Consider the following 15,880-nt stretch of genomic DNA (forward strand, 5'->3'; position numbering starts at 1 on the left):
GAGAAGCTTCAAGTCCCTCCTTCTAGGCAAGGTGGTGGAGGTGAACTCCGACAACACTACAGCCTTGGCGTACATCTCCAAGCAAGGAGGGACTCATTCGATGACGTTGTTCGAGATCGCAAGGGACCTCCTCACCTGGTCAAGAGATCGAAAGATATCGCTTGTAACGAGGTTCATTCAAGGCGACATGAATGTCATGGCAGACCGCCTCAGCCGGAAGGGTCAGATCATCCCTACAGAATGGACCCTTCACAAGAATGTTTGCAACAGACTATGGGCCCTGTGGGGTCAGCCCACCATAGATCTGTTCGCTACCTCGATGACCAAGAGGCTCCCAAATTATTGCTCACCGATTTTGGACCCAGCAGCAGTTCACGTAGATGCCTTTCTTCTGGATTGGTCCCATCTAGACCTTTATGCGTTCCCCCGTTCAAGATTGTCAACAAGGTACTGCAGAAGTTCGCCTCTCACGAAGGGACAAGGTTGACGTTGGTTGCTCCCCTCTGGCCCGCGAGAGAATGGTTCACCGAGGTACTGCAATGGCTAGTAGACGTTCCCAGGACTCTTCCTCTAAGAGTGGACCTTCTGCGTCAGCCGCACGTAAAGAAGGTACACCCAAGCCTCCACGCTCTTCGTCTGACTGCCTTCAGACTATCGAAAGACTCTCAAGAGCTAGAGGCTTTTCGAAGGAGGCAGCCAGAGCGATTGCCAGAGCAAGCAGGACATCCACTCTCAAGGTCTACCAGTCAAAATGGGAAGTCTTCCGAAGCTGGTGCAAGGCGAATTCAGTATCCTCAACCAGTACCTCTGTAACGCAGATAGCTGACTTCCTTTTACACCTAAGGAAGGTAAGATCCCTATCAGCTCCTACGATCAAAGGTTACAGAAGCATGTTGGCAGCAGTCTTCCGCCACAGAGGCTTAGATCTTTCCAACAACAAAGATCTACAGGACCTCCTTAAGTCTTTTGAGACCTCAAAGGAGCGTCGGTTAGCCACGCCAGGTTGGAACTTAGACGTGGTTTTAAGGTTCCTGATGTCAGCAAGGTTCGAACCGCTTCAATCAGCCTCTTTTAAAGATCTCACTTTGAAGACTCTTTTCCTCGTTTGCTTAGCAACAGCTAAAAGAGTCAGTGAGATACACGCCTTCAGCAGGAACATAGGATTTACATCTGAAACGGCTACATGTTCCTTACAGCTTGGTTTTTTTAGCTAAAAACGAACTCCCTTCTCGTCCTTGGCCCAAATCGTTCGAGATTCCAAGTCTGTCCAGTTTGGTTGGAAACGAACAAGAGAGAGTACTATGCCCAGTAAGAGCTCTTAAGTACAGTACTATTTAAGACGTACGAAGCCATTACGAGGACAATCAGAAGCTTTATGGTGTTCTATTAAGAAACCTACTTTACCGATGTCGAAGAACGCAGTTTCTTATTACATCAGACTTTTGATTAGAGAAGCCCATTCTCATCTGAATGAGGAAGACCATGCTTTGCTGAACGTAAGGACACATGAAGTTAGAGCTGTCGCTACTTCAGTGGCCTTCAAACAGAACCGATCTCTGCAGAGTGTAATGGATGCAACCTATTGGAGAAGCAAGTCAGTGTTCGCATCATTTTACCTTAAAGATGTCCAGTCTCTTTACGAGAACTGCTACACCCTGGGACCATTCGTAGCAGCGAGTGCAGTAGTAGGTGAGGGCTCAACCACTACATTCCCATAATCCCATAACCTTTTTTTAATCTTTCTCTTGAAATGCTTTTTATTGTTGTTTTTGGGTTGTACGGAAGGCTAAGAAGCCTTTCGCATCCTGGTTGATTTGGCGGGTGGTCAAATTCTTTCTTGAGAAGCGCCTAGATTAGAGGTTGTGATGAGGTCCTTTAGTATGGGTTGCAGCCCTTCATACTTCAGCACCTAGGAGTCGCTCAGCATCCTAAGAGGATCGCGAGGCTCAGTAAGGAAGACGTACTTAAAAAGGCAGAGTAATGGTTCAAGTCGACTTCCTTACCAGGTACTTATTAATTTTATGTCTGTTATTTTGAATAACTGCTAAAATGAAATACGGGATACTTAGCTTTTAATGTTAACATGTATGCTGGTCTCCACCCACCCCCCTGGGTGTGAATCAGCTACATGATCACCGGGTAAGATTAATATTGAAAAATGTTATTTTCCTTAGTAAAATAAATTTTTGAATATACTTACCCGGTGATCATGAATTAAAGGACCCTCCCTTCCTCCCCATAGAGACCCAGTGGACCGAGGAGAAAATTGGTTCTTTGTTGACAAGAAGTACTGGAGTACCTACTCGACAGATGGCGCTGTTGTTGTACACCCCACCTGTATAGCGATCGCTGGCGTATCCCGCCTGTAGGTTTTTTCTGTCGGGCAGCAGAGCTGCAGCTACATGATCACCGGGTAAGTATATTCAAAAATTTATTTTACTAAGGAAAATAACATTTTTCCTTGTTTCCTTTCCTCTCTGGGCTATTTTCCCTTTTGGGGACTGGGCTTATAGCATCCTGCTTTTCTAACTACAGTAGGGTTGTAGCTTAGCAAGTAATAATGATAATAATCGTGCTATAGCCTCTGTACCATGATCTTCCACTGTCTTGGGTTAGATTTCTTTCGCTGAGGGTACACTCAGGCACACTATTCTGTTTCCCTATTTCCATTCCTCATTGGGCTATTTTCCCTGTAGGAGCCCTGGTTCTTATAGCATCCTGCTTTTCCATGAAGTTGTAGCTTACTCAGTCATACATACATACATATACCAAGGCACTTCCCCCAATTTTGGGGGGTAGTCGACATCAACAAAGAAACAAAAACAAAAAGGGGACCTCTACTCTTTACGTTCCTCCCAGCCTATCAAGGGACTCAACCGAGTTCAGCTGGTACTACTAGGGTGTCACAGCCCACCCTCCCACATTATCCATCACAGATGAAGCTTCATAATGCTGAATCCCCTACTGCTGCTACCTCCGCTGTCATCTAAGGCATCGGAGGAAGGAGCAGGGCCTACCGGAACTGCGTCACAATTGCTCGCCATTCATTCCTATTTCTAGCACGCTCTCTTGCCTCGCTCACATCTATCCTCCTATCACCCAGAGCTTCCTTCACTCCATCCATCCACCCAAACCTTGGCCTTCCTCTCGTACTTCTCCCATTAACTCTTGCATTCATCGCCTTCTTTAGCAGACAGCCATTTTCCATTCTCTCAACATGGCCAAACCACCTCAACACATTCATATCCACTCTAGCTGCTAACTCATTTCTTACACTCAGTCATAATGATAATAAAAGTGTGGCGAGTTTTTTTTTATATTTTCTTCATCGAAACTTTTCAGGTCGTACGACAGATGCCCACCATCACCTCCAACAAACAGCCGACGATCGCCATCATCACCGCCCACTACTCGGAGAAGCTGGCCGTGGACACCATGATCGAGAACCAGGAGACTTTCGTCCGATACACTACAGTCGGTAAGACGTCTTTTATCGCCTCGACGTGTGATGCGTCTTGAACTTATAGCCGGCGTCAGTGCAATGAGAAATGAACTTAGATGTATTTTTGTTTATATACAAGACTGAGAACCCTTTATGATTGTGCATTCAATGTAGCAACTATATTTTTAGTAACTTTCTAGTAACTGTTATTTTTTTATTTTAGTTTTATTTAGTTTTGCAATACATTACAATTTATGCTAATTTTATATTTTAGATGTTTTGAGGATGGTAATCCATGTAGTATTGATGTTTAGCTTTATTGATAATTAGAAAACAAAAAGCATGTAGATGTTGGCAGCGACGACAGTTAACTAGCCAACGTCAACCGGCCTTTGCGCGTCACTCAACGCCCGATTGGCTCAAATGCGTCGCAGGACGAACGCTTTGCGAAACTCCCAGTTGCCGTGGCATCTTAACTGTTGTCCGTCATGCATTTCCATAACGACTTCCAGCGAGTTATAACCTCGCCTTTTCCGAAGCCCGAGTTTCAAAAAGTCTCACGACTACGTGAAAACTCAGTTGATCAGTTGATTGTGTGTTGCTCATTTTTAAAAAAAGCTTTGTCAATTCATCCCGGTGGATCTCCATCCGGGACGATGTCTTTGACGCTGACGATCTCGGCACGCGAGTTCTCTTCCCCGATCACTTTCTAATCGACTCTGTTCTCCGACCGCTTTCTCTTGCAGGTGGTACGTACGGTATCATTGCATGATTACCTGAACATGCTGTAGCATGTTTGTCGTCAAGACCTATCAGGTGGTTGCTTTTGATTTTAAAAAAAAGAAAAAGAGTTTTCAGGTTTAGTAGTTTACTGTTTTTTGCACTAATATTTTAGCATGCGAAGCTTAACCCCCTTTTTTTTTCTTTTTGCACGAGCAGCTTCGAGGACCTATGCTGTAGGAGCTTTGGAGCCTGCTTTAACCTTCTTTTGATTTAACCAGCCTGCATTGCCTATTTCTTGGTGCCAGTTTAGTATGTGGCCTACCTTTTTTTATTCTGGTTTAGTATGTGGCCTACCTTTTCTGGGGCAACCTGTGACGGCCGGTGAAAAGGGTCCTTCTTTACACTTTTCTGATATATTTCTCTGGTATATTTGGAAGATTTATATCAGAAAAGTGTAAAGAAGGACCCTTTTTACCGGGCGTCACAGGTCTCTTCCCAGAAATAGATTTTTCCTTCGTCAAAATCCCTTTTTTATTCTGGTTTAGTATGTGACCTACCTGGCTTGTTAGGTTAGGTTAGGTTAGGCCACATACTAAAACAGATAGAATTTCGTAGGCCATACTCGAAAGGTAGGCCACATACCTAACCGGCACCTTTTACTTTCAGTTTTAGCGATGCATGCGTAGATTTCTTATACAAAAACACTGTTTGCTTGATAATATTACATTTACATATTTTTTCTTTTGCACGATATGGTATTGGATCTATATTTCCGTCATCTCAAAAACAGGAGAATCTTTAAAATATTTACAGTTCACTTTTGCACAAATAACACTCCGAAGGTTTTTAGCACAGTAAGACACTAACATATGTATTACACTGTATTCAGTATGCGTACTGTCGTTGAATTTTACACCACTGTATCTCACAGCACAGAACACTGTTCCGTTGAATCTATCACTCATTTTATAGTTTATCTCCCACATAATTTATAAATAGATAGAGTACATATTCGGCAACTAGTGCCCCTCAAGATACTAAAATACTTCTTTATAAGATATTGATATTTTACATTGCAAATACTGTTCCTATATTCTATATAAGATACTTTATCAATATATGTTTCTCAGAATGAATGAATTTTAGTTGCTTAATGTGCCTTGCACTTTACTACCAACAATACGGCTTTTCGGACTGTCCCCCACTCCATTTTCTTACCGATCGTTTGTAACGTTGATGTTGCAGGTATATCAACTAATATGATAATTGCAAGAGAGGCTTCCTAGCCAAATTGATTTGAGGCGTGCGCTAGGCCGTCTGCGGTTGCTCGGCCATCCCGAGCGGCCCGATCAGTGGCCCCAAGCTGGGTGCCGACGTAGACAAGGAACAGGACGCAGCATCCGTTCTGTAGCATTTTGATTATTGTACGAGGTCCTTTGCATATTGAAGTATCCTGACATATACTGTATGCATTAAAATCCGTTTGAATGCAATATACGGTGCCTTTACAGACAACTTGACTACAGTATACAGTATAGTTTTTATACAGACTCTTTGAATACAGTGTACAATTCTTGTACTGACTTTCATTACAGTATACAGTTCCTGTACTGACTTTGAATACAGCATACAGGTCCTGTACAGACTCTTTGAATACAGCATACAACTCCTGTACTGACTTTGAATACAGTATACAATTCTTGTACTGACTTTCATTACAGTATACAGCTCCTGTACACTCTTTAAATACAGTACAGTATATAGTTCCTGTACAGACTCTTTAAATCGAGTATACAGCTCGTATACAGACCCATCCTTCTGTGTTCGCCCCTTTTCCAAGAATGCCGAAAGTCTTGATTCAAGTATGACCCTCCTCGACCTGACCCCGTAGTAACGTAAGCCTGGTATGAGTGAACGGTTACGATACAGTGCAATGCTCGCCGTGTAACTCTCCCCTGTACATACTCTGTACGTATCCCAAACTTACCGATATTGACAATGCATCAAGTTCCCACACATTAACTCTGTGTTGTCTACAGTAAGAATGGAACAATATTGAATTTTAGGAATGGAATATTCCCTTGAATTTCGCATATACTTTATTGATAGTTATTGGCAGACAGGGAATTATTATTACAATTATAACTTGCTATAATTCTTTAATACAATAAGTTTTGATTTAACTTTTCCAAATTGTCATTAGTGACTCATTTTCATTTGCAATTGTATAAAGTAATGTATAAAGAAACAAGATTCACACAAGGGGAATAAAGTTTGTTACGAATGTCAACGCTTCAGACAATAACACGGCACTCCAAGAAGCATAAGACCACAGGGTGAAGCGTCAATGCTTATAGTTTTGCATTTATTAGGGGACAAGATGTTTTTGGTGTCACAAGTGCCGTGGTTATTAATAGAAGGAAAGCTTCAAGGTGTCGGAAATGACAGCTAGTACGGGCGGCTTCATCAATTCCGGCGTACCGCCAGAAGCTAAGAGGACGTTGTAGGTAACACTGCGTTTAACTAAAGAGAAACTGTTAGGGTGGTTTGTGGTGGTGAACGTCAGACTGGGGTTCGAGTCCCGCTCAAACTCGTTAGTTTCTTTGGTCGCTGCAACCTCACCATCCTTGTGTGCTAAGGATGGGGTGTTTGGGGGAGGCCTATAGGTCTATCTGCTGAGTCATCAGCAGCCATTGCCTGGCCTTCCTTGCTCCTAGCTTGGGTGGAGAGGGGGCTTGGGTGCTGTTCATATGATACATATGGTCAGTCTCTAGTGCATTGTCCTGCTTGCTAGGGCAATGTCACTGTCCCTTGCCTCTGCCATTCATGAGCGACCTTTAAGCCTTTAAACGCTGACCAGAAAACAAAGGCGTTGAGCTTACAAACACGTGATCAAAAGCATTTTCATTAATTTTACAAAGTGGTATACCACTTCGTAAAATTTATATAAATCCTCTTGATCACGCGTTCACAAGCCCAGCGAACTTGGTTCACAGGCAGCGTTGCTAACAGTTTCTCTTTTTCTAAACACAGCCCTCAGAAATCTTTATAGCTTCCTGCGGTATACCAAAATTAACGAAACCAACTCTACCTTAGTTGTTCACAATGCCAAGTCATCGGGAAAGGATTATATTGTTTAAGGAAAACATTTATTCAATGTATTTGTACGTTTTTACTTTTAAATTTCCCATACTGTCCCCTTTTGGAAAATCGCTCACTGTAAATACTAGGATCAAATATGTTTAATGTCATAGAAGGAAACTAAAATCCACATTTAATTTCAGGCGAGAGCAACATCTACACGCTGGGCAACATCGGCGCTCACAGGGTCGTCTGCACGAAGCTGCCCACCGTCGGCCACGACCGATCGGCCTCCATAGCTGCCGGAAATACGACGACTAGGCTGTTAGGTTGGTAACTGCGGTGCTGCGTTGAATCTTGCCGGGATACTGTAAAACTATAGTACTGTAGAGGGTTATAAACATTGAGTTATATACATTGTTCATCATTTATTCTTAATATGTTTTATGTTCATTTGAGGCTCTGTTACTGCTGGTGATAGACTTGATCACGAATAACTGTCCTGGGATCCGGTCGCTCCCCATCAATGGTGTAAATTCTGTAGGCTGGGTTGAGGTCATACCATGGAGTCTGGCTAGGAGCAACATAAGCTACACCTATAGGCCTGTCGCCATCGTGGAAAACTTCAAATTCATCATAATGTGTGTGACCGAAGAACTGTCCACGGATGATACTTTCATATCTAGAAAATAAACATCTCATAAGCTGCCCGATGCACTTTGTGCAATTTACTGGATGTAAAAGGGCCAAATTAACTAAGATTGACCGTGGTCATAAATAAGAGCTTGGTCCATTTATTCAAATGACTTTATTATTGAACAATGACCACGGTCAATCTGAAATGAACATAAAACATATTTAGAATAAATGATGAACAATGTATATAACTCAAATGAACATAAAACATATTAAGAATAAATGATGAACAATGTATATAACTCAATGTTTATAACTCTCTATACTGTATGGGAATGTTCAACTCTTTTCTAAAGGGTTTTTAGATAGCTTATGAATGGCAGGGGCAAGGGACAATGATGACATAACAGGACAATACTGTAGAATCAGAACAACTTCCTAGAGACAGGACAACTTCCTAGAGACAGTGACAATGTCCTAGAGACTGACCGTATAAACATATGATCAGCACCCTAGCCCCCTCTCCATCAAGTTAGGACAAGGGAGGGCCAGACAATGGCTGCTGATGACTCGGCACGTAGTTCTATAGGCTCCCCAAATCACCCTCCATTCCTAACTCGCGAGGATGGCGAGGTTGCTGACACTACGCAAAGTTATCTAACTTGAGTGGGTCTTGAATCCCCATCCAACGGATTGCCAAGCAAGGACATTCCCAATTGGCTACCACAGCCTGAAAGTTATATAATAAAAAATGGATTTGTATACAGTAGTTCATGTTATTTATTAATATTAGTATAGTGAAGGAAGCTCTAGGTGATAGAAGGATAGATGTGAGAGAGGCAAGAGAGCGTGCTAGAAATAGGAATGAATGGCGAGCGATTGTGACGCAGTTCCGGTAGGCCCTGCTGCTTCCTCCGGTGCCTTAGATGACCGCGGAGGTAGCAGCAGTAGGGGATTCAGCGTTATGAAGCTTCATCTGTGGTGGATAACGGGGGAGGGTGGGCTGTGGCACCCTAGCAGTACCAGCTGAACTCGGTTGAGTCCCTTGTTAGGCTGGGAGGAACGTAGAGAGTAGAGGTCCCCTTTTTTTGTTTTTGTTTCATTTGTTGATGTCGGCTACCCCCCAAAATTGGGGGAGGTGCCTTGGTATATGTATGTATTAGTACAGACTTTCTGTACTTGTAGGTGGCAACACATTTCTGTAGTTTGTTAACCATAATATCTGACTTGTTGAAAATAACTCGTAGCGACTTATTTAGCTCTCGGGGAAAAAGAGGATTTCTCCGTGCAGTGCATATTGATAGGAATATCAAGAAAAGAAAACTATTTACATTTATATTACAGGGACACTTTTGGGGCTTTTTCCCTGTAGATTATTAAAAACGGCTGCATTTGTAGTTGTGTATGTGTGTGTCTATTCAAACGCTTGAGTATGCATATGTATGTACGTGTGTGTATGACGAAGCCAAGGACATCTGTGTCCCGTATCTCTCATTCTGTTCACAACGATGACTCTGGTTTTATACGCGTACAGTATTCAAACCAATATTTTAACTAATGAATGTCTTTCCTAGTAAATTGTAGTACTGGTGATTACCCACAAGTGTCCTTCACTAACACCTTTGATGATTTCAGGAACGTTCCAGAAGGTTGAATACGTATTTCTGGTCGGCACGGCGGGAGGGGTACCCCACTACACGGATTACAACAAGCACGTCCGATTAGGCGACGTCGTCGTTGCTAGTCCGCAGGAGGGACAGAGGTATTGATGGCCTCTTATTTTAGTATTTTTTGTCTTATGGTTTCTTTGCCGCCTCCTTTCGTCCTGTTATGTCTGCTTGTTAAGACGATATTGGAGTTTACGGAAAGTCCTCAACGTCCAAGCGTACGGAGATACAAACCGAAATGCAACTGAAATCATAAATGAAATTGAATCAAAATTTCATAATGAAATACAGTACTGTTATAAAACAATATATAATCTAACGCATTAAGCAAGACGACATTGGGAACATGAAATATTTGTTGACTTTTGTAGCTAAAATTCGTAGGCCTGTAAGTTAAGTGAACCCTACCCTAGGCCAAAATTTAACAATGTTAGACTTACAAACAGCTTCTTAGAACCTATTAAGTTTCTAAGTTGAGGACTTTCTGTACCTGCTTTTGTTTTTATTATCATTTTAAGCTGTACGTATTATGATTATCGTACGGTACGTAGGATAACGTCATTGCCTGGCCTCGTGTATCTTTAGATTTACGTACGTTAATTGCTCTCTAGCACAGTCGGCCCTCTCTCTTTACAGGGATTAGGTAACAGAGACGGGCGCGAAGAATGAGAATCCGCGAATACTTCCTTCCATGGGGGTTGAATGAGTCCTATTCCTACCAACTCGCGGTCGATTAACACACTGCTAAATATTGCTTTTACTTGATTTCTATCTCGGTACTGTATAAGTACACTATTTTGTAACTGAATGAATTCATTTTAGTTAGTGTACCTGGATACAGAAAGGCTACGGTACAGTTCGTTACACTGCAGTAGTCGTATAACATATAACATTCAAGCACTGTAGTTCCTATCTAATATAACACTCACTGATACTGTAATGTATATTACTGTATAATACAGTACTATCACCATAATACAGCTTAACTTCACCTAGAAGATATTACCATAGGTAAAAGTCTCTCATCTACCCTTTCTAGGAGGAAAGTAGCCACTGAATAATTACATTGCAGTAGTTAACCCCTTGAGCGAAGAAGATTTGTTTAGTATTCTCAGTGTTTTCAGGTGTGTGAGGACAGAGGAGAATGTGGAAAGAATAGGCCAGACTATTCTGTGTATGTGTAAAGGGATTAACCGGTGATGGAAGCGTGGGACAGAGGTAGATGGAGAATGCTGGCCAGAAACATCGGCCCCCACATAAAAGTGGGAAGAGATGCAGACAAAGAAGAAGATACTGTGTATGTGTAGGTAAAGGAAAAATGAGTTGTAACCAGAGAGAGGAATCTAATGTAGTACTGTTTGGCTAGTCAAAGGACCCAATAACTCTAGCGGTAGTATCTCAACGGGTGGGTGGTGCCCTGACCAACTTACTACTCATACCATACGTATATTTACAATAATATAACACTTCTATACGGTACTCTAACATTACTTACTGAAAAATATTCCGCCAAAAGGCACAGTGGGTGACGTGGATGAAGTATATGCCGTGCAGTTAACATTGGATGAAATGAACGATGAAGGAACGTTACTGCACGGCACGACACGTCTAAATGGACGAGTCATCACTGCTGTAAAGTTGAAGAGATTTAAAATTGATTAGTACGGGATGCATACAGTAGTAAGAAATGTACTATATACATTGGAAAATATAATTTTAAAGCTACATACAGTACTATACTAAATTACAAGTACTGGACGAATGTAATTTTCATTGAAAGTGACCATTGTTATATAAATCTTATAAAAAGGGAAATTATATTCGTAGAAAAATATCTTACCCTTCTGAAACGGAAGGAGGATCATGTACGCCATCCTCATCACTCGTCAGTATCGTGGCTTCCGGAGGAAGGATTGCTGGAGTGGATTCAGGGGCAGGAGATTCTGTCCTTGGAGGAGAAGGTGGTGACGGTTGACGCTCGGGGTCGGGCTCGGCGGGTGACGGAGGCTCTTTCTCGCGACGTGGGAAAAACATTGTGATGGGAAGCTGCTTTGCCAACTTCTTCACCTCGTCCAAGATACTTTTGTAGCCGGCGAAACCATCGTCCATCGCACGTGTGAATTTCAGGGACCGCGCCATGGAAGGGTCCATGCTGTACGCCCTTTGCTTCAAGTCCTCCAAGATCCTGGACATCTCCTCCAACTTTTCAAGTGTGATGCCTTCCTCCTCCTTGTCTTGTTCATCGTCCTCCTGCTCTTCCTCAGTCGCCGAACGGACAAATTCAGCTAAGTCCTCCTCAATCAGCTCCTGGTCATGGGCCTCTAGCAACTCCAAGATGTCGTCTTCAGCCTCTTCCTCGAAGCCTTCGACTGCCTTCACCAAAGTCACGATTTCTTGAACAGTCTGTCTGAAGGTTTCATCAGGACTGAAGCTACCAAAGTCCTTAACACACCCTGGCCACACATGTTTCCAGCAGGCATTTACTGTCTCTGGCTTGACATCTTGGAAGGATTCCTCGACAACAGACAGACAATCTGCTATCGTGTACTTCTTCCAGTAGTTCTTCACGTTGAGGTCAGGGTCGTTGTCGGTGGCTTCTTGGAGTCGCGCCATCACATGTCGGCTGTAGAGGGCCTTAAAGTTCTTTATTACCCCCTGGTTCATTGGCTGAATGAGGGCAGTGGTGTTCGGAGGAAAGAACACCACTTGAACGTTAGGGACTGTCACCCCGATGGAGGATGGACGTCCGGGAGCGTTCTTGAGGATGAGGAGTACCTTAAACTCCATGCCCTTCCTCTCAAGGTAGTCCTTCACCTCTGGCAAGAAGCAGTAATGGAACCAGCTTAGGAAGAGCTCTTTCGTTGTCCATGCCTTCTTGTTATGCATCCAATAGACAGGCAACAAATGCAAGTTAAGATGCTGAAGTGCACGGGGCCTTTCCGACTTACAAATAAAGCCTGCTTTAATAAGATGGCCGGCAGCATTACCGCACATAATCAATGTACATCTTGGGAAGATAAAAAGATTCCCATTTATTAGAATACAGTACTGTACTGTAAACATGATTATTAACCCTTTTACCCCCAAAGGACGTACTGGTACGTTTCACAAAACTCATCCCTTTACCCCCATGGACGTACCGGTACGTCCTTGCAAAAAAATGCTATAAAAAATTTTTATTTTCATATTTTTGATAATTTTTTGAGAAAATTCAGGCATTTTCCAAGAGAATGAGACCAACCTGACCTCTCTATGACAAAAATTAACGCTGTTAGAGCAATTTAAAAAAAATATACTGCAAAATGTGCTGGGGAAAAATAGCCCCTTGGGGGTTAAGGGTTGGAAATTTCCAAAGAGCCTGGGGGTAAAAGGGTTAAGTACTGTACTGTTGTACAGTAACCTAAATTCACTATAATTGAGTTAAAAAAGATTGTTAATTTTTATGGTACACTTAAATTAGAGAAACTTGGGGAAAAAATGACACCGTTAGCCTACCTGTCCTCTCCTGCCGCAAAACCAGGAGCACGGCATTCCTCTTTAGCTATGAAAATTTTCTGAGGCATTGTCTTCCAAAACAAACCTGTGAAAAAATAAAAAAAAATTATTTAAATTGAAATACTGTACATGTACGTGTAATTCAAATTGACAAAACTATACTTTCGTACTATCGTTCTGTATGCGTCTACGGCAGACACGTTCTCTATGTTAAGGAAATTAAACAAGATCTAAACATAAGTTGCGTAAATGAACACTAAAAATGCAATCATTTAGATAATAAATCAAATACAGTAAAGTACGTACAGGCTCTGAAGGTACCAAAAATTACTTTATATTGGCAAAACTATAGATTCATACAACCACACTGAACATATCTATGGCAGACGTACAACCTTACTGAACATATCTACGGCAGACAAGTGTCTCTACGTTAAGGCAAATTTCATGCTAAAATAAAAGAAGATTTTAACAAAATTAACTACGTAAACTGTGAACTACTGAACATAAGAAATTTAGATATGAAATGTCCATAAATCTACCGGTTTCATCCATATTCCACACTTGCTCTGGCTTGTACCCCTTCTCTACGATGAGCGTTTGAAGCTCGTCCGGGAAACGTGCCGCTGCCTCGTGGTCTGCAGAAGCTGACTCTCCAGTAATCATCATGTTTTTCAGCCCAAAACGATGCTTAAACTCATCGGAACAACTATTGCTGGCTTGTATAAGCGTCTGCAGGGTTGCGGCATCTTGGCTGGTGGACGGCTGGGGAACATCCTCTGTGGAATGGGGTAATAGAGAATTGACCATCTGGATCATGAGGTTGGCGACGTCGATGCCCTCACGATTCTGGTCCTTGATCCAGGAAAAAGGAGCATTTTTAATCATCATCTCCTTTATGCTCATGGACACAGCCTTCGCAGTGCTAGGGGCTCCAGCAGCCACGGCACCACGAATCTTCTCCTCCTGCCTGATTATGCTCCTCACGGTACTCTCACTCACCTCGAAAAGTCTTGCAACGTCGTCGATTTTCATCCCTTCCTTACACTTATCCAATAGTTTAACCTTTCCTTCAAGGGTCATGTGCTTCCTTTGATATTTAGCAGACCCTTCGGAAGTAGGAGCAGGTCGCTTGGTGGCCATGATCTTGAAACAAAGGCAAGGCCAAAGTCAGATAAAATACGCTGAGATGCTGGGGAAGATGTACACACAAGGACACACGAAGCACGGGTGTAGCTGAGTCAGCGAGAGACGGAAGAGACAGAGGAGCACGAGATGTTTGGAAATGTGGTGCCACGAGAGTACTTCTCGCGAACCCACGAATATGTGATGTTCTGTTGAATAGGTTATACAGTTCTCTGTGTCGCAAACAGTCAAAATCGCGAAGAATGAGCCTGCAAGAAAAGTTATTATACGGAGTTGGTAGTACAGTATGCACTTATATTATGATACGGAGTTGATAATACAGTATGCACTTGTATTTTCATGTTCTAGTCAAAGATAATGATACTATGCATTTATCAAAGAACATTGATATAAGAATAGCTTAGAAATTTACAGGTGTATACAAACCTGAATGTCGAATGGAAAGATTTAAGTAATAATTTTTCAAAACCAGTTAGATAAATCAACAATAATTCGTTACAACAAAGAAAATAATCACATTTTAACATACGTATGAAACGGCTCTTCTCGTTGTGTGTTTTTCCCAACTGTAATTGTTTTGTCTTTCAGATTTATATATATGTACTGCGATGGCGCCAAGGTCCTCGAGAGCGGAGCCTACGAGTTCGAGACGAAATCTTGGGGACCTCCTGACCTGGTTCTCCAAAACATCGCTCAAAAACTGAAGGAACAAGTGAGTTTGAATGTTGGTAGATAGATAAGGACCTTCAACACAAAGGCTATTAAAGATTAAGTGTCAGATAAGATAAAAACTGTATTAAAACCTGAATTAAAAGATGTTTTTTAACCCTTTTACCCCCAGGCTATTTGGAACTTTCTAACCCTTAACCCCCAGGGGTTATTTTTTTTTCAAGCACATTTAGCAGTATATTTTTTTCAAATTGCTCTAACAGCCATAATTTTTGTCATAGAGAGGTCAGGTTGGTCTCATTCTCTTGGAAAATGCCTGAAGTTTCTCAAAAAATTATCAAAAATATGCAAAAAAAAAATATAAATATCAGTTTTTTGCAAGGACATACCGGTACGTCCATGGGGGTAAAGGGATGAGTTTTGTGAAACGTATCATTACGTCCTTTTGTGGGTAAAAGGGTTAAGTAAGGGAAAAAATAATCTGTAAATCAGTTAGCTACAGGTATTGTTGATATTCACGTATCCAGATCAGCTGTTGCTGGTTTTCAGTCGGAACTCATCTCGTGCGCCGTTGATTTTAAGAGTCTTGCTTCCTTCCACCTTCAGACTCAACACTACACAGCACTCTAGAAATTTTATTCGAGCCGTGATAAGATAACGGAATGATCTTCCTAATCAGGCAGTTGAATCGGTGCAACTTTAGAAGTCCAAACTTGCACCGAATGTTTTCCTTTTGAACAGGCTGACATGAGTCTCTCTTTATAGTTTATATATTATATATCTATTTTAACATTGTTATCAATCTTAAGATGTATTAATTTCTTCTCATGTAGTTTATTTGTTTCCTTATTTTCTTTTCCCACTGGGGTACTTTTCTTGTCGGAGCCCTTGGGCTTATAGCATCCTGCTTTTCCAACTAGGGTTGATAGCTTAGCTAGTAATAATAATATTAATATTATTATTTATAACTTAAGTTATAATCCTGGTTGGCAAAGCAGTTTGATATACAGTAACAGGGTAA

At 41.8% G+C, this 15,880-nt stretch overlaps 2 protein-coding genes across 7 annotated transcripts in view; one reads left to right on the forward strand and one right to left on the reverse strand.

Moving 5' to 3' along the window:
• The window catches only part of LOC137618799 (uncharacterized), a 57,023-nt gene that overhangs the window by 35,625 nt on the left and 5,518 nt on the right, over positions 1-15,880 (forward strand). The window contains exons 9-12 of one of the 2 annotated variants that reach the window (XM_068348997.1): positions 3,343-3,478; positions 7,450-7,575; positions 9,518-9,644; positions 14,779-14,902. In XM_068348997.1, coding sequence (XP_068205098.1) covers positions 3,343-3,478; positions 7,450-7,575; positions 9,518-9,644; positions 14,779-14,902 — 513 coding nt within the window. Of the gene's footprint in view, positions 1-3,342; positions 3,481-7,448; positions 7,576-9,517; positions 9,645-14,778; positions 14,903-15,880 lie in introns of both variants that reach the window. The other variant, XM_068348999.1, reaches the window with a different exon arrangement.
• LOC137618798 (tigger transposable element-derived protein 1-like) lies at positions 7,479-14,868 on the reverse strand. 5 transcript variants are annotated; one of them, XR_011039841.1, is made up of 6 exons: positions 14,720-14,858; positions 13,587-14,438; positions 13,045-13,129; positions 11,390-12,556; positions 11,045-11,176; positions 7,479-7,614 (listed from the first exon to the last, which is right to left on the reverse strand). XR_011039841.1 is itself a non-coding variant. In XM_068348996.1 (5 exons), the coding sequence occupies exons 2-5, from the start codon at positions 14,185-14,187 to the stop codon at positions 11,158-11,160; spliced, it is 1,875 nt and encodes a 624-aa protein (XP_068205097.1). In that variant the 5' UTR covers positions 14,188-14,438; positions 14,720-14,868; the 3' UTR covers positions 9,810-11,157. The 5 variants fall into 5 exon arrangements, 1 of the variants encoding a protein (XP_068205097.1); XR_011039838.1 differs by having other exon boundaries at positions 11,045-11,179; positions 14,720-14,857; XR_011039840.1 differs by having other exon boundaries at positions 7,608-7,622; positions 11,045-11,179; positions 14,720-14,857.

Source organism: Palaemon carinicauda, chromosome 25 (assembly GCF_036898095.1).
Source record: "Palaemon carinicauda isolate YSFRI2023 chromosome 25, ASM3689809v2, whole genome shotgun sequence".
Classification (NCBI taxonomy): Eukaryota; Metazoa; Arthropoda; class Malacostraca; order Decapoda; family Palaemonidae; genus Palaemon; species Palaemon carinicauda.